Here is a 19,544-nt window from a genome sequence, read left to right on the forward strand (position 1 = left end):
AGAAAAGAAAACAGAGATATATATCGTAAGAAATAACTGAAATGATCTTGGCTCATAAATGACATAATCAGCCAGTCCCACAACACCCAGAGGAAGCTCCACTCCCAGGAGCTCTAACACGCCCAGGATCACAGGATCCCATGGGCTTGGTCACACCAAGATCTCAGGGTCCCAGAGGCAGATTTACTCCCAAGAGCTCTGACACACCCAGGATCTCAGGATCCCAGGATCCCAGAATCACTGGATCACAGAGACATTATATAATAATCACTCCTGTCATATAATAATCAAAACACCAAATGCACTAAACAAAAAAAATATTAAACTCAGTAAGGGAAAAAGGTCAAGTAACATATAAAGGCAGACCTATCAGAATTACACCAGACTTCTCACCAGAGACCATGAAAGCTAGATGATCCTGGGCAGATGTCATACACACGCTAAGAGAACAAAAATGGCAGCCCAGGCTACTATACCCAGCAAAACTCTCAATTACTATAGATGGAGAAACCAATATATTCCAAGACAAGACCAATTTTACACAATATCTTTCCACAAATCCAGCACTACAAAGGCTGGTCATTGAAGAGTTCTGACACAACCAGGATCACAGGAAGGACAGGCTCCAGTCAGATATAGTGAGGGCTTTTAGCATTAGAGATAATCAGATGGTGGGAGGCAAGCATAAGAACGTAAGCAACAGAAGCCAAGGTTACTTGGCATCATCAGAACCCAATTCTCCCACCATAGCAAGTCCTGGATATCCCAACACACCGGAAAAGCAAGATTTGGATCTAAAATCACTTCTCAAAATGGTGATAGAGGACTTTAAGAAGAACATAAATAACTCCCTTAAAAAAATACAGGAGAACACAGGTAAACAACTAGAAGCCCTTAAAGAGGAAACACAAAAATCCCTTAAAGAACTCCAGGAAAACACAATCAAACAGAAGAAGGAAATGAACAAAACCATTCAAGATCTAAAAATGGAAATAGAAACAAACAAAAAACAAACAAACAAACAACACAGAGGGAGACAGCCCTGGAGTTAGAAAACCTAGAAAAGCAATCAGGAGTCATAGATGCAAGCATCACCAAAAGAATACAAGAGATAGAAGAGAGAATCTCAGGTGCAGAAGATACCATAGAAAATATTGACACAATAGTCAAAGAAAATGCAAAATGCAAAAAGCTCCTAACCCAAAACATCCAGGAAATTCAGGAGAAAAAGAGAAGACCAAACCTAAGGATAATAGATATAGAAGAGAGTGAAGATTCCCAACTTAAAGGGCCAGTAAATATCTTCAACAAAATTGTAGAAGAAAACTTCCCTAACCTAAAAAAAGAGATGCCCATGAACATACAAGAAGTCTACAGAACTCCAAATAGACTGGACCAGAAAAGACATTCCTCCTGTCACATAATAATCAAAACACCAAATGCACTAAACAAAAAAATATTAAACTCAAGAAGAGAAAAAGGTCAAGTAACATATAAAGGCAGACCTATCAGAATTACACCAGACTTCTCACCAGAGAACATGAAAGCTAGGTGATCCTGGGCAGATGTCACACAGACTCTAAGAGAACACAAATAGCAGCCCAGGCTACTATACCCAGCAAAATTCTCAATTACCATAGATGGAGAAAACCAAGATATTCCAAGACAAGACCAATTTTACACAATATCTTTCCACAAATCCAGCCCTAAAAAGAATAATAGATGGAAAACACCAACACAAGGAGGGAAACTACACCCTAGAAAAAGCAAGAAAATAATCTTTCAACAAACCCAAAAGAACATAGCCATACAAACATAATTCCACCTCTAATAACAAAATAACAGGAAGCAACCAACCATCACTTTTCCTTAATATCTCTTGACATCAATGGACTCAATTCCCCAATAAAAAGACATAGACTAACAGACTGGATACATAAACAGGACCCAGCATTTTGCTGCATACAGGAAACACATCTCAGTGACAAAGACAGACACTACCTCAGAGTAAAAGGTTGGAAAACAATTTTCCAAGCAAATGGTCCCAAGAAACAAGCTGGAATAGCCATTCTAATATCGAACAAAATTAACTGAATAGAAACAGATGTATAAAAAAAAAAAGTTGGGGTCTTAGATGCACTTAGCACTTAAAACAAGCAGAATGCATTGAAACAAGCACTTATCTAGGACTAATTGGTTTTTTTGGGTCTTTTGTTGTCCCATATCAAATTGAGGATTTTCTTTCTATTTATGTGAAGAATGAGATGAGGATGTTGATTGTGATTTCACTGAATCAGTAAATTGTTTTGGTAGGAAGGTCTTTTTTCACAATGTTAATTCTACCAAGCTACATGCTTGGGAGGTCTTTAAATTCTAGTATGTTTCTTAATCTCTTTCTTTACACATTTAAAGTTTTCATTTAGAGGTTTTTTTCTTTTACCTCTTTTGTTATGTATATTCCAAATATTTTATTTTACTTGAGAAGCTTGGAAGAGGAGTGTGTTCATGATCTCTTTCTCAGCATGCTTGTTACTCATATGTATTAAGACTAGTAAATTTTATAAGTCAATCATGTATCATAACACTTTGCTGAAATTATTGATAATTTCTATAATTTTTCTAGTCAAATTTTGGGAATATTAGGTATAAGCTAATATAATCTTCAATTGAAAATTTTTAAAAAAAGAAGAAGAAAATGATATAATCATCTTTGGAGAAAAGCTGAAAAATATGACAACGAAAAATCCTCTTGTAACAACTAATAAGCAATAATAGCAAGGTTGTAAGATTACAGCCAAGATGTATAACTTCCCTAACACTAGCAATGAAACAGTACAAACATTAACTAATTTGTGCCCCTGATAAATTTGGTATAAATCAAGTAAAATATATGTAACATTTATATGATGAAAATAGTACCCCCACTCAAAAAATGAAACAATGAAAGCAGTCCATGCTCAGGGACAGAAAGACAATTCTGTCAAGCTATCAGCCCTCTTCAATTTAATCTGTAAATTGTAATCTCAATCATAGGAACTTAACTTGGAATGTCAACAAAATTATTTTAAAAGTTGCTAAAAGCAAAATGCCCAGAATAGCCAACAGAATCTTCAAAGAACAGACTATTAAAAGAAAAGCAGAAGCGCTTTCCATCCTCAGGGCTCACGACAACAGCAACCAAGACAGTCCAGTGTTAGTGGAAATGCCGTGAGCCTATCAATGCACACAGCCCCCAGAAATCAGACGCATAATTAGAGAAATCTGATATTCCATTAATCAGCAATGTAACACAGAGGAATAAGACGTCTCTCAGAAGTTAAAATTTAAATAACTTGAACACAGACCATAAACTCTTCATAAAATTTAACTCAAAATGGTTCACAGATCTAAATATAAGCACAAACCTAGAAGAAGTCTGAAACGTCCAGATGAAGAAAACCTTCAAGAAAGTGAGTTTAGTGACAACTTTTTACCCTATGAATAAAGAGAAAAGGTTCATGAGAATTAAAACTTTCTGATCTGTAAAAATTACTGTTAAGAGAATAAAAGAGCAGACTGGGAGAGAGTAATTTTCAACAGACATCTCTAGCTGGGCAGTGGTACACACCTTAATCCCAGTCCTTGGGAGGCAGAGGCAAGCTGATCTCAGTTCGAGCAAGGTCAGCCTCATCTATAGAGGTTCTATGACAGCTAGGGTTATGCAGAGAAATCTTGCCTCAGAAAATAAACAATAAAAACAAAAGACATCTCTGATAAAGAATATATGCACAGAACTCTTAAGCTTAATAAGAAAACTACTTTGTTAAAAGTTGAGCCTAAATCCTCAACAGATATCACACCAAAATGACAGGCATCAAATAAGCATTTGGAAAGCTGGTTTACATTTTATGCTGTGGGCATTCTGATCAAAGCTCAATTTTACTGTTCCATCACTCAATTATGAAGGAAGGGGGGAGGGGGCCCGATTCCCGCCAAATAATCTCGGAGTCCAGTAACAGGGTGACCACGTGTATGGCTCCAAACAGCAAAGCGACAGGTTCCAGCAGTGGGCGTGGCAGAACGTTAGAGCGGGAAGCTCCACCCCTGAGCAAGCAGGTTTCAGGCTGGGGGAGGGGAGACTACATCATGCCACCCAGGAAATGCAAATCCAAACAAGTTAGAGCCACAAGCTTATCACAACAGGCGGAATCCAGTAGATACAAACCACTGGCAAGGATGGGGAGGAACAGGCAGTAATACTCTCATTCTGAAAGGCAGCATGGTAGATTTTTTACAAGAGTAGCCCAGCACACATGCCAGCAATCCTGCCAACTGGCATTAATCAAAAGGGGCTGAACAGACACCCACCCAATAACCTGATGGTTATGGGAACTCTGAGAGCTACGAACAGCTCAGAGCACCCAAGGTGTCCTGTACTTAGTAATGAATAGACAAACCATAACACCTCTGTAAGTGGAACATTGTCTCAGAGCCATGAAGTCATAAAGACTTAAAATATTAACTACTATGTGAAAGATGCCGACCTGAAAAGCCTACATGCTATGTGATTCCAAGCACTGACATTTTGGAAAAGACAAAATTGTGGAATCAGTAGGCACTGGCACAGGGCTTCTAGGGCACAAAAGCAAGGTTGAACCCTAAAATGTGGGCTTCTGGTGGTGTGTAGATACAGGCTTAACAATTGTAATCAAATTATCAATCTGGTGGGGATGCTGAAAATGAGTGCTATGCATGTGAGGGGTCTGAGCACATGTGGGTCATATCACTATGAATCTAGAAGTGATCTTAAACAGTCTAAAAAACTATGTGCATAAGTGTGCTGCCTTCATGTATGTATGTGAACCATGTTTGTGCCTGATGCCTTTGGAAGTCAGAAACTCAGCCATCTTTCCAGACCTTTTATTTTTTTATATGTATGGGTGTTAAGCCTACACATATATGTACCTCATGTGTGCAGTGCCCATGAAGTCCAGAAGATATTGGATGCCCTGGAACTGGAGTTACAGATGGATGTTAACCTTCCATGTGGATGCTGGGAAGTGGACCTGGGGTCTCTTGCAAGAGCAGTCGGTGTTCTTAACTCCTAAGCCACCTTCCCCTGCCTCTATTTGTTGATGCTGTTGTTGTTTAACTGGACACAATTATTAAAATATAACCATTATAAGACTCTGGAAATATAGCCCTACTTTGTGTTTAAGAAAAACAGTGATATCTGGGCAAGAGGCTGGGGACATATCTCTTTTGAGACACCCTCTTTCACAGCAGTTTCTTCTAACCTGAGGCAGTTCATCAAATCAGAACATTTATGTTGAGGGAGGCTGACTATGCGGTCTCATTTTATGTTAACTTGACATAAGCTTTAGTCTGAGAGGAGAGAACCTCAAATTAAAAATTGCCTCTGTAAGGCCAGGCTGTAGGCAAGTTAAAAGGGCATTTCTTAATTAGTGATTAACATGAGAGGGCCCAGCCCATTGTGGCTGGGGAACCCCCTAGCCTGGTAGTCCTGGGTTCTATAAGAAAGCAGGCTGAGCAAGCCATGAGGAGCAAGCCAGTGAGCAGTACCCACCCATGGCCTCTGCCTCCAGGTTCCTATCCTGCCTCCCTCAGTAATAGACTGTTATCTGGAAACATAAGCAAAACAAACCCTTTCCTCCTCCAAGTTGCTTTTGGTCATGGTGTTTCATTATGGGAATAGAAACCCTAACTAAGACACTGACTATATTTTAAACATTGTGGGAAAAATCACCATCCAGACTTTTCTGAAAACAACCGCAATTTCAGTGGCAAACAGATGGGAAGAGCCCATACAGCTGTGAGGTTCCAATGGCCCGACCACACTGGCTCCAAGGTTAGCATTAGGAACTAGCACAAAGTAATGATGGGCCTCTGTAACTTCCTAGCTCACAAGGCAGGGATGAGTATACTAGGGCTATGAACATGCTGAATGCAAACCTGGGAAGGCACCAGCTACCCTGACTCTAAGGAAGACTGGTAAGTTACAAATTACAGATGGGTACTCCAAGCTTACTGGAGCTAGAAACGAAAGAACACACAGTGGCTATGTCACTGAGGTAAGTAATCAGATTAAAAATAAGAAATAAAAATAAAAATGCAAAAGATAGCAGAGGCTGCATACCGCAAAATCTCCGTGCACAAGCAAATGAAATGAATAAAAATAAAGTCATATATAGGAAGGGATCAGAATGTGGAGCAATTGTGATTTTTAAGTGTCCTGTTTTAAACAGGAGATCATGGCTTATATCCAACATAAACAGCAGCTTCTGTAGTAGCAGCTATGGGTTTAGCAAATATACTTGAAGAGGTGGGGGAAAAGCACACAAACAATGCCTAATCTAATAGAGAACAGCAATGAAGACGTCAACATTAAGAAGGAAACAGGTGGATTCTTCAGCGCTGAGAAGAACAATAGCTAAAGCAACGACTTCATTAGAGGGATCCAGGAGGCCATCTGAACACAGAAGGAAGAATCACAAAGTGCCCAGGAATTAAGTCAACAGGAATTACACACTTGGAAGAGAAAGGTAAACGAGACGGTACTGAGGGGTGGGCATGGCTCAGAGGTTAAGAGCATGCCCTACTCTTGCACTGAACCCATTCCATCCCCCAAAGCTCATGTTAGGTGGCTCCCAGCTAACTCTAACAGCTGCTTCAGAGGATGTGACACCCTTGGGCTTCCAGGGGCACACAGGCAGTGTAGATGTGCATGCGTGCACGCATGGGCGCACACACACACACACACACACACACACACACACACACATACACACACAGTAAAACACAGCATGCACAGCTCAAGTACTAGAAAGAAGGACATTTAAAAACTAGGAACAGGTTTGAAGTTTTAAAATTTAAACCATATATATTTTTTTTAATTTAGAAAGGAAAAAAAAAAACCCGACTTGGTCAGAAAACCTTCTCAACTTAATAAAAAGCATTAATGTATATCCAAGTCCAATTAAACCCAAGAAAGATAAGTACTAATATATCCACTCTTATACAAATGAAAAACTTAAAACACCATGGAAGACAGGCAGCAGTTGGCTTTTCAGACCAGAAAATAGTGGCGCTTAGTACGCTGTCAAATAATAATCTTGCGTCCAATAAAGCTGCTTCCAAAGGAACACAAACTAAGAATGTTCCCAGATAAGGACAGAATTTACAGGTACGGAATTTTCTTAAAAGGCTGTAGGAAATGACACCAGATGGTAACTTGAATCCACATAAAAAATTAAGAACACCGGTAAAGGTAATTATGTAGGTAAATGTGAAAGATAATGTAGATGCATTTTTTAAAGTTTTCTTCTCATATTTAAAAGATAATCACATAGAAAAATAAGTGTATAGTTTTGAAGTATATTACAGTAACAGGACAGGGAGGGAGAAAAATCATACAGGAGCAGAATGTCTACATTTGGCTGGAACTCCCCATCACTCTACAGTGGAGCATTGTTAAAATGTAGCCCCTGTAACTATGTCTGCTGGTCAGAGTCAGAGATCTGGGTCTATCAGCACTCCAGGAAGCATGCCGTCGGCTGGAACCAGAAGCCAGAAATCCTTGCCTCCCAAACTGTGAATGCACCCCCATGTTAAGAAGGCCACTATGGAGTTCAGAGCAATAGTACTTGGTTGCCACATGTGGGGCCAAAGTTTAATTCCCAGAGTTAGGAGAAAAATGTTTGCTTTGGTTTAAAGAAACTGAAAGGTTATTTTTTTAAAACTGAGAATAAGTACATAACAGATGCAAAAATGGCCAGGAAAGTGGCACATATAAATGAAGTATAATGAAGTATAATGCAATACACGAAGGATGTCAGCACTTAGTTTCTTTTTCTTCTTTTTAAAGATTTTCTTTTTTTTTTAAGATTCATTTATTTATTTTATGTACATACACTGTAGCTGTCTTCAGACACACCAGAAGAGGGCATCCAATCTCATTACAGATGGTTGTGAGCCACCATGTGATTGCTGGGAATTGAACTCAGGACCTTCAGAAGAGCAATCAGTGCTCTTAACCGCTGAGCCATCTCTCCAACCCAACACTTATTTTCTTTAAGACTCACTATATATAGTCCTGACTGGCCTCAAGAAAGCCGATTACTTTTATTTCCGAGTGCAGGGGTTTTAGGCAGGAGCACCATACCTGCCCCACAACCACCCGCCACCACCCAACCACAATGCTATTTACATAGTGAAATGTTAAATTCCAAACTCAAAATGCAAGGTCAACAACCAGGAAAAGACAGAATAGACATCAATAGAACCACCAGAAAGCTGGAGTGACCATACCAATAGACAGAAACTTTAGCCAAGAAAGCCCGGCAGCACTCAAGAAACTGAGCTTCAAGTAATGCATAAGTTACATATCAAGAGTCTGTCTGGAGAAGTCACAGAGGAAAATGAGAGGGATGTGAGCATGTTAAGCATCTTAAAGCATCAGAGGGCTGGAGCTACAGCTCAATGACATAGGCAGGCCCTGGGCTCCATGCCCCAGCACTGGGGGAATCAGCAGCTAGGGGCTGTGTACTGCATGTCTGTACGCACAACAGAAGCTAGGGGCTGTGCTGTATGCACACAGCAAACACCTAGTCTCCTTTCAACACGAAAGGATCAGTAAGTCAGGAAGACACTCAAGAAAACACCTGTGCACTAACAATAACCTTCTCCAAAGGAGGTTTTATTTTAAACAGCCACATTTAGTGACAAACCATTTAGACCTGGTTTCTACCACCACCACCAAGGCAAAATGTTCAGTCGTGTTTACTAGAGATTCTAGTCAGCACAGCCAGATCTACCACCATTCTCAAAAACAGAATTCTCACGGGGGAGGGGGGAGCCATGACAGTAAGACTTATATACAACCCGATCCTGTATGTAAGAAACCCTATGGAATACACACACACCGTGAATACAAAGCTGATACAGAAATACCAACTGAGCAAGAGCTCACATTCTTGTGAGTCACTGGTGAGGGAACTATAAACAGTTTACACTAGATGATAGTCCTGTAAATAAGTAACTCAACACTCACTTTAAAACGGACGCTCTTGCCAGGCAGTAGTGATGCACGCCTTAAATCCCAGCACTCAGGGGGCAGAGGCAGGTGGATCTCTGAGTTCAAAGTCAGCAAGTTCCAGGACAGCAGGGCTATACTCAGAGAAACCATGTCTCAAAACACAAAAATGGAACATTTTGTGTTGGGGTGTAGTAGCACATGCCTTTTATCTCAGCACTTGGGAGGCAAAGACAAGTGAGTTAGAGGTCAGCCTAGTCTACACTGAATTATAGGACACAAAGAGACCCTGGTTCCAAAAAAAAGTATCCATTAGGAGGGCTGGAGAGATGGCTCAGAGGTTAAAAGTGCATGTTGTTCTCAGAGAGGACCTGGGTCTGGTTCCCAGCGCTCACACGGTGACCCCCAACCACCTGCAACTCCAGCTCTGGAGATCCAACGCCCTCTCCTGCCATCTGCCAGCTCATTCACACTCGTGGTACACATACATACACTCTAGCTCACACCCATACAGAGAAAATAACTTTAAAAAAAAAATAAGCACACTAAGTGAACTGCAACTGAAGAATTCTAAAAAAGCCCCCTGGAGACTATCTGCCACTTGTCTAAAGAACATGTGCGTACAGATTAGCTTTAGTCGTGAAAAGCTTCTTCACACAGAAGCCAAATTTGTAAATAAGTATGTAACTGAATTTGACACACTTTAAAATATTCCAATACGGGTATGGGGGACTTTTGGGGTAGCATTGGAAATGTAAATGAGGAAGATACCTAATAAAAAATTAAAAAAAAATATTCCAATACATAGAAAACTGTAAGTTACAATCATTAATTGGAAATAAATAGTATTTTTAAAATGTTGGTAATTTGGTACTTGTTACCAAATTTTTAATTCCCTCTAAGATCCTATACTGTCCCAAATCAATATTTAAGAAATTATTAGGGAGATAACTTAGTGGATAAAGTGATTGGCATGCAAGCATGAACATCAGTTTGACCCCTAGCATCATGAAAATGTCAAGTGGGTATGGAACCACCCCCCCCAGAATAAATATGTGTATAGACATATATATATACATGAGTACACATGCCAAAAATTTTTTTCAATGAAATGCTGATGTGTGTATGTTTAAACCATGTCATTAACAAAAGAACAATGTAAATATATTAAAAATAGATTTTTCGCCGGGTGTAGTGGCACATGCCTTTAATCCCAGAACTCGGGAGGCACGCGGATTTCTGAGTTCGAGGCCAGCCTGGTCTACAAAGTGAGTTCCAGGACAGCCAGGGCTATACAGAGAAACCCTGTCTCGAAAAACCAAAAAAAAAAAAAAAAAAAAAAATGGATTTTACTGTGTCTTACTAAAGAAATCAAAGAGCAATTGTGTAGATGTTCCATCAATTCTACCTCCAAAATCTCCCCTAAAGAGACACCTCCAATGACACAAAATACAGTCAAGCGAATTAGCCACAGTACGACTAATATAACTGCAAAACGTGGGAACCCCTGCATGCCTTAGGAAGGAAAGAGATTGAAGAGACATTGCACTGTCCACATAGTGGAGCACTGCACCTCTGTGCAGAATAAGGAAGCCACTGGGAACCGATACAGAGATCACAAGGGCATAGGATTCACTAGAAAAACAAGCAATACCGGATGCCATCCTTCACTTAAGTACAACCATGAGCATGTTAAACACCCGCATAAGCCAAAACCACTGAGTTTAACTAATGCTTGATTCTATCTAGTCTAACACCAAACAAGCTATTTCAGTTTGTCCGTTTGTGACTTCTTTGCTCAACACTGAGAAACCTTGGCACATAATCTCAATCTATCTCTCCCTCTCGATACCCCACCCCACACACACACACACATACACACACAGAGAGATCCTGGTATTTGTGCAGAAGAAATAAAGGCTGAATCAGAAACTGAAAGGCTAGGTTACTTACACTGGAAGAGGAAGACTTGGGCAGAAGTTTGAGAAGAGGAGGCAGTGAGCGGGAAGGTAGAAGGAAGAGTGACTGACACTTCTCTGACACCTCTCACTCAGCTCTGACTCAGAATCATAGTAACTTTCACAGACCTTCTACATGCCTCCCATATAAACCATCAATCCAGCTGGGCTGTGGAGTGAAGCCATAGTAAAATACGAAGAGCAGTGAATAAACCCAGGGGCAACGTGATCCCAGTGAACATGATCAAAGTAGAAGGAACGTAGTAGCACAAAGGGACTCTGAGCTCCAGTTTTGTGACTCCTACTTACAGGCAACTGCACACAACAGAAGAGTGTTTCTCCCAGGAGTACAAACAAGCACTGCTCGGAACTGCCTTAGTGTGTTTCACACAGACAACTGTGCATAAAAGCCAGGCTAGCTGATGGTGGAGAAAGAAGAACAAACCCAGATAAGCAAATGAATCATGCAATCTCAGATTAAAATCAAGTTGTAGTATAAATGTATAGTTTTAATGAACTCAGATATTAAAATGTGTATCTGTTAGTGTATATACACGCATAGTTCTGCCTGATGAATAGGCCAAGCACAGCTCGGGGGCAATAAACCCTCATAAGAAGCTGTTGGTTTCTAGGCACCACTGTCTTAGGAATGAGAGCTCCTTGGAGCAGCTCATTCTAAGGCTGGAACAGAAGAAAAAAGCACAAGATGAGACTGTAACATTCTAGTGTTTAAGAGCAAAAGTAGAGCTGAGAGAACTTAGCTGGATGCAAGCCAGCGGTCTCAGCCCCTGACCCCAGGATTAGGAGGACTTCAAGTTCAATTCCAACCAGGGTGACAACATGCCTCAGAAAAATAAAGTTTACCTTCAAACAAATCAAAGTGTAGTTTCAAGTTACAGTTTAAAACTGTGTTAAGACTGACTCTGAAACTGAGTGACACTATTTCATGTGGGTCTTCAGCAGAAAGCACAAACATGTCGTTGAACACGTTCTGTGAGGCAGACCAATTTGAAAGAAGTACACAAATAGATAAAGCAGGCTCAAAATAAGTTCATGAACATAGAAAGTGTTTAATAACAGCACACTTAAGTTACACATCTGAAGATCCAACAGTTCCACAAGGAGGCTTGCATCAGGAGGAGGTTAGCACAGGACGCCTCTCATAGGGAGAAGGAGCAGGGTGTGCCTAGAGTCGGTGTGATGGGATAGTCTGGTTGAGAGTAGGTGATTGGAAAGAAAAGTGGTTTTTAAGTACAAAATATGTGTACAGATGATCAACAACGGCTAGAAAAACCGAGCTATTATATTTTTAGGCAGCCTTTCCAATTCAGTCCCCTGTTCTGCATTATCCATTAACTAGCATGGACCCTAGCATACCATTTTACCATTAAAGCATGTATTTCATAAAACTCTGACAGTGGCACTGCTCTAGTTACAGCTGCGACTTTTCTAGGACATAATTTCACTTTGTTTAAGCAAGAATTCATTAAAGAAGCTATAAATAACCTCTAACTATTTAGCCGTGAATAGAGGGTGGACTGGGGTTGATGGCTTATTTTAGTACTGATGCGGAATGCTTTTTAAAAGCTACATTTTAGCATGCATCAAGCTAATGATCAACACTTGCACTGTAATGGTCAACCTGAGACTGAATGTCTCTTTAAGGAGTTTGGCTACAAGTAAATATAATATAATATTTCTTTCTTTCTTTTTTTTTACTGGTAGGAAAGCATCCTTGAAGAATGAAAATGTGAGGAAGATTGAAATGTAAAACAAACAAACAAACAAACAAAAGGCCTGTGCTTTAACAAAGTGTTAAAGCATCTAGACAAACTTTTTCCCCCCAAAGAATGGTGCCAATGACAACTGTGTGTATGGGGAGAGGAGGTGCTCGTGGGACTTGAAAACTTTGAAAATCTGTGGTGTGGCCTATACACAAATCAAAGACATTTTATACACAATCTAAACCAGGAAGTTCACAACATTTTAGAAACCAAGTTTCATAAAAATTTTACTTCCAAAAAAAAAAAAGTTGTACAAAATATTCTTCTTCTAGTCAAATTTTCCCAAAGGGTTTGTGTAGCTTTTTGCCTTAAAGATTACAGTATGACATTCAAAGGAAGAATTTTTCAAAGAACCATACAGCTGTGAAACCTACAAGAAATGTAGATTTTTTTAAAGTGCCTTTAAAATGTAAAAGCAAGTAATATAATTGTTGAATCTATTTGAGATTTTAAAAGTGTCTTTAACATGGTCCATATGGAAAGCACAACATCACAGCTGGTACGAAACTGCCTGTGTTTAGTTGAAAACACACAAACAATATATGACAGGATTCTTTGAAAAGTAACTCAAAACGCTATTCCTGCATCCTAAGGCCAATTAGACAGTAGTCACAGAATTAACGAAGCCAGCAGAACATTACAGCATTCAAACATTTACTTTGACTTTCCCAATGCCACTGATAAAGGTGAGAGAGCTCTGCCCAGCCAAGCAGGACGCCGTCCCAACTCCATGGCCGAATCCGCCGCATGTCCTAAAGCGCAGCTGGAGCTGCAGGCGGAGCCCTCTAGCTTCTCTGCTGCAATCGGGCAGCTCTGAACTTTGACACCCTCTTTGTGGGTTCCTCTGATACTTCTGATGGAACTTCTTTTCGCTCTGGAATGGTGGGGAGGGCATGGTGAGCAATGGCTGAGTATGGTGCTAGGGAGGGTGATAAAAATTCTTTTTCTATTACAGTTCCAGAAAAAGCCTGTAAGACAAATGTGTATATGGTGTTAAATATAACTAAGACGCACACAAAAATCTTTACCCTTCATTTCCAAGACCTTTTTTTTTAAACTAAGGTAACAAGAATTTTGGATAATAAACATCAAAATACTAATGGTTCAAAGAAACCAGGTAATATTATTTTTCTTAAGTACACCATCAAATTCAAGGAGTTTTTTATGGTTGACACCTCCAGCTCTCTAGAAAACATCAGTGAACACAGAAGCGACACGGGCACAAGAGGCGGGCTTCTGCCCAGGCTCCCTTGCTTCCTTGCTGTCTGACAGTCAGAAGCTTCGTTTCACCAATGCTGACATCATTTCTTTGGGGGGGGAGGTTATTTATTCAAGATCTTTATTGCACTTTGCCCCCGTAAAAACTAAAAAACTAGAGGTGCTAAGACTAACGTGAATCAAAATAGCTTTAAAATTCTAGGACAATCAATCCAATGGTACAAGTCAGATGTGTCACCCAAACCAAAAAAGCTCTTTCATTGTGGCTAAGTGTTTGTGGAACTTCATCTAATCAAAGCCAACTATGTTCAACTGAAATGAGACTAAATGACATACATATCACCACAATGTCTTGATGTGTCTTTATATATCAAGAAAAATGAAGACCAGAGAGTCACTTCTTAAAAACTACCTAGTATTTGGACCGTCTCCCCTCCTCAGAACTTAAACACAAGCTGAGAACTTTGAAGTGTAAAGAGCAAGCCTGTGAGATATGCCACAGAGACACAGACACACACCTCAGACACTCCTGAGGGCAAAGGCTTCTTGGGGTGGTTCTCTTGGAGTTCGTCCAAACTGCTCCCGCCGGCCTCGGTAGCCACGGCCTCCTCAGAGCTGGTGCTCCGCAGGAGCCCCCGCCGGTCCTCCACATCGGCAGCGCTGCTCTCACTTGTGTCGCTGCACACGCTGTTCTCTCGGCTGCGAGACTTGAGGATTGACTTGCGAGGAACATATTCTCCATTCACAACATCCACGAAGACTCTACAGCATTCAAAAAACAACTCCATTTTAAGGGCTTGTAACTGTAAATTAACCTACAACTTGTTTTTGTTGAGACGTTTGTTTGAGGCAGGGTCTCATGCAACCCAAGCTCACTTTTCACCCCTGGTTCTGCCACCCCCACCTCCCAATGCTGGAATCACACGTCTCACCAATTCCATTCAGTTTCCTTGCTAAAATGTCTTCTCTAAATGTCACAGTCAGAGTACATTTACAACTACACTGAATGTACCTTATGTTACTTTTCAAAGCTGAATTTTGGACCCAATAAAATACAGCATGTTATTTATATGTCCCAGGTGAGAACAGCTTGATTTGCCAAAAAGAATTTTATACACCTACTTCAAAACACCAGGAATTTTCACCAGTTTGTAAATATGGGTAATAAAATGGTAGGCATTTCAAACTGGACAGTGTAACTGTTCCCTGCTATGACAGGTGAATACGAGACAAACTCATGACAGTTGTGACAGACAAGAATACCAGCTTCCAACTCTTCAGTGACATCTGAAGAGGACAAAGGAAGAACCACCCCACACCTCGCGTGGCCCGGGGGCTATGAGTCTCTCAGTGGGGCCTGCAGTCTTTGGGAACCTCCAAGTCAGCGAGCCTCCTGCAAACCGGGAAGGAAGGGGAGGTCTGCAGGCACTAAGACCATCACGCACCTGTAAATATCAGCAGGACTCTTGATGGCAGGCAGCTCGTGGGTAGCGTGACTGCCGGCACCACTCTTTCGTTTCCGTTTGGCTTCCTCTTTCTTCTCACTGAACTTTAAAGTGGTATTTTTCCCAGTATTTATTCGAACCTAAAATTAATTCACAAGAAGAAAAAAATCAAAAACTTTCAAAAAAAAAAAATCAAGTTCCACAGTAAAGAAATAAATCACAGTTACCATCAAGAGATTCTGTTCGAACTTTCTGGCACTGAAATTATGTACATGGTCAAGTCTGACTCTTCTGTCATTTCCACAACACTACATCTTCCTCAACAGCCGACTCCACCACCACTGACTTTACTACTGTATGCAAAGCAAAATACATTTCAACTAAAGTCCACACTAACTATAAACTTTGCCTGACCTTCATCTTACATGTATTTGCGACTTAGTCCATGTGCTGCTAGCCTGAGTCACAAGTGCAGTAGCAGATAATGCTCAACTGTGTAAACTGCTTAAATACTGCTAACCTCAGGGAGAAAATCAGACTAAGTAAAAGCTAAAGGTGCTCAGGACAGTAAGCTTCTTCTGCGACGATCCAGCATTCATGCCACTCTCTCCCTAACAGTCCTTCTAACAGTGTTTGCATGTCTAAGAAAAAGCCTTTAAAAGAAGGAAGGGAGGGAGGGAGGGAGGGAGGGAGGGAGGGAGGGAGGGAGGGAGGGAGGGAGGGAGGGAGGGAGGGAAACCAGCAATCCTTCACTTTCAACTGTTCCCCCAAAAATTCCAAAGACCCTTTAGCTTAATGTATTAGAATTAATTAAAAAAAGACACATGTAATTATTTCACTTTCTAAAAGGGTAAGAATAACTAAATCATAATAATAAGTAAACGTTTAGATGCCTCCTTACAGAGGCCCTTGGTCCTGTGAAGGCTCTATGCCCCAGTATAGGGGAATGCCAGGACCAGGAAGCAAGAGAGGGTGGGTTGGGGAGCAGGGGGAGGGAATGGGGAGTTTCAGAGGGGAAACCAAGAAAAGGGATAACATTTGAAATGCAAATAAAGAAAATATCTAATTTTTTTTTAAAAAAAGGAAAAAAATGTCTCCTCACACAATAACCAGGCACTGCAGATTGCCCTACTGACCGTCAAGCAGGGAACCTGATTGCTGCTGACCAGCTCTGCCTTATAGCCCAACCCCTCAGATTCCCTAAAACATACACCCAGGCCCCTCAGCACAGCACACAGGGAAGGAAGAGGGCAGGGGTGGACTGATGGTAGCTCACCCTTCACCCACAACTAGTCGACTTTTGCCCATTTAAAATACTTCTACAATCAGGTATGGAAGAACAAAAGCTTTGGATACTAAGCAAAGTTTGAAAGCAGTGGATCACAAGAGCTCTATAGTCACTATCAGCTCCAAAATCTAAACTCTAAACCCATAATTACCCAGTTTTTATCCCTCAACCCAACTTTTCCTTGCTGTTCAGGATAACAGTACTCATTTGACACCTACATAAAAAGAACAACCTGGTTCCCCTTGCCCCAAAATAACCTTGTCTTGAAGCCATTTTCAGATCTGAAAGCAAACCAAAAGAGAGCCCTGGAATGAGGGCAGGTCAACCACAGTCACTGCAGTCAAGAGTACATTAGTGGGCCTTCTGAGAATGGCAGACTGACTACCATCGCTTACTAATTATTGTTTTTCTTTTAAGGTGAAGCGGTTGGATAAGAGAAAAAGGTGCTTTTCCTGTTTGATAGCATTGACAATCCTAGTCAATGTTAATGTTCTTTCTAAAATACAGCATGGATGACATTTAATGACTACAAAGTTAGAAGTATACAAACCCTTTTAGGTTCAACAGTATGAGAGAAATATATTGTTGGAATAGAATTATCTGCTGAAATAGCATGGTCACTTTCATTATCGTCATCTTCATCATCATCATCATCGTCATCTTCTTCTTCTTCATCATCATCTTTGTTGCTGTGGTAAGAATTTGAGCCATTCACTGAATAGTTCAGACTATTGACTTGACCATTAGGGAGTCCTGCATTTCCAGCACGCCTTTTACAGCTGCTGGCGGCAGAGGAGTCTGTCACTGGAGACACCACATTCACACCTGTGTCTGCACCTTCCTTTTCCTCCTCAGAAGACACTCTGTCTTCTCCATTTGCAATCACAGTATCAGGTTTACTAGATGATGAAAGAAAATATGGATAAGATTAAAAAAATACAGACAATAGAAATAACCGCTCTTACACATCTCAGCAGACTGTAGCTACTCAAAACATAAGAGCTCACAGGACACACGTAGATTTTTATCTCTGAACATTGGCCAGATGTAGCATGAATGCAATCTAAGAAATTTGGTAGGCATGATGGTTCTCATTTTTAATCCCAGGTCTCAGAAGGCAGGAAGATCTGTGTTCAAGGCCAGCTTTATCTACAGAGCAGCACAAGTTCCAGGACAGCCAGGGCCACACAGAGAAACCCTGTCTCAAAAAACAAAACAAAAAACATGAACACCTGTTCTCACACACACACACACACACACACACACACACATACACACACACACACACACACACACACACACACACACACACACGCGTTAAAAAAGAAAAAGAAATGTCTAAGAGGGTGCCTGCTCTATCTGCTGAGACCACTCCTACCTGCTACACAAGAGTTCTGACCTCATGCACTCTTTCTCCCCACCACCACCTCCTTCTCTCTTTCAAGTTCCAACCTGTAAAGCTTCTCTCCAAAACTAAAAAAGAGATTTTTAAAAAATATATGTCCTATTTTTAAGACCAGAAATTCATCCCCTATACCCACAAACCATGATATACTATTATTTTCTAATTTTGACCTCAGAAATTTGTGTAGCAACATGGACTGGGAATTCGTAAGATAAAGGATTTCTGCATGTGCATATGAATGTATATTTACACACAAATGCACATTTATCACGCTTCGTTCCATAAAGGATCTGAAGACCTTACAAAAATAACCGAACTAAAAATGCAACAAAATTGAAATGACATCATGCAAAAATAGAAGGAATCATGACTAAGACTCTTAAATCCAGCATGGGTTTTAAAAAAATGAAATAGCTAGAAACAATGAAAAATATGAAATAGTTACATCAAGACATAGGTGAAGTGGTAGGGAAAATTCTTCTGCATTTTACGCCCTACTTTTCGCAAAAACTATTGTATATGGCACATCACTTAAGCAAAATATCTAGGGACTTCTGCAGTAGCCAACTTCATACAGCACTCTGACAATTGTGAGTGCTAAGGCCAGTCTCAGATAGCAGTCTGGTGACGCTTCTCATATACACAGAACCACCAGACGACATTATAAATTGCCTGCTCAATAAACAGAAAGTTTGTAAATGAAATACAAGGACAAACATTTTCAGTATCAAATTTAAATTCAAAGCCATTTTTTTTTCTTTTTAACAAGTCACTGGAGCATAGAGCATTATCCTGAAAACAGTATAAAATTATATCATTTAAAATTTGTTATTTAGGAGTGGTGGCCATGGCACTGTAGAATGCTTGTCTTACAGGATAGAGGCATTAGTTCAATCCCCAGTTCCTCAAAAAACAAACTTTGGTCACTTTTAAGTTCTTTTTTGTTGTTGTTGTTGTTGTTGTTAGCATTAATGCAATCACTGACTATCAAGTATAATTGTGTGTGTGTGTGTGTGTGTGTGTGTGTGTGTGTATAATATGCGAGATCTGAGTATCATGGAGATTGTGATTTTCAGTGTAAGTATTTACACAGAAGGAAATATCCTACAAAAATGTTTATATAAGGGCATGCTGATCCTTCTACAGTTTTCTGCAATTTCTTCAATGAGTACACACCATCTTATAAATGAGGAAAGATACATATTCCCTTGGAAAGCTAATCTGCCATTAAGCACCTTTCAAGTTCACCCAGCAGTTCTTCTTGTCTCTCCAGCTCTTCAAGTCGAGCCCACAGTTCATCAGCATCAAATGTATTCTTGGGTTTTACACCATTTTCAAAATCTGCTTCAAAAATATCTGAAGTTTTTGGTTTGGAATGAGGTTTGTGAGCAATTCGTTGTTTTCCTGTTTAAAAA

At 40.3% G+C, this 19,544-nt stretch overlaps 1 protein-coding gene across 4 annotated transcripts in view; it reads right to left on the reverse strand.

Moving 5' to 3' along the window:
* Positions 1 to 12,035: 12,035 nt before the first annotated feature.
* Positions 12,036 to 19,544, reverse strand: part of Uri1 (URI1, prefoldin-like chaperone) — a 63,573-nt gene continuing 56,064 nt past the window's right edge. For all 4 annotated transcript variants that reach the window (XM_006539676.3, XM_006539677.3, XM_006539678.4 and 1 more), the window contains 5 exons: positions 19,365 to 19,533; positions 17,275 to 17,623; positions 15,437 to 15,576; positions 14,510 to 14,753; positions 12,036 to 13,741 (listed from right to left, as the gene is read on the reverse strand). In XM_006539676.3, coding sequence (XP_006539739.2) covers positions 13,559 to 13,741; positions 14,510 to 14,753; positions 15,437 to 15,576; positions 17,275 to 17,623; positions 19,365 to 19,533 — 1,085 coding nt within the window. In that variant the 3' untranslated portion in view covers positions 12,036 to 13,558. The remainder of the gene's footprint in view (positions 13,742 to 14,509; positions 14,754 to 15,436; positions 15,577 to 17,274; positions 17,624 to 19,364; positions 19,534 to 19,544) is intronic.

This window comes from Mus musculus, chromosome 7, assembly GCF_000001635.26.
Source record: "Mus musculus strain C57BL/6J chromosome 7, GRCm38.p6 C57BL/6J".
Lineage (NCBI taxonomy): Eukaryota > Metazoa > Chordata > Mammalia > Rodentia > Muridae > Mus > Mus musculus.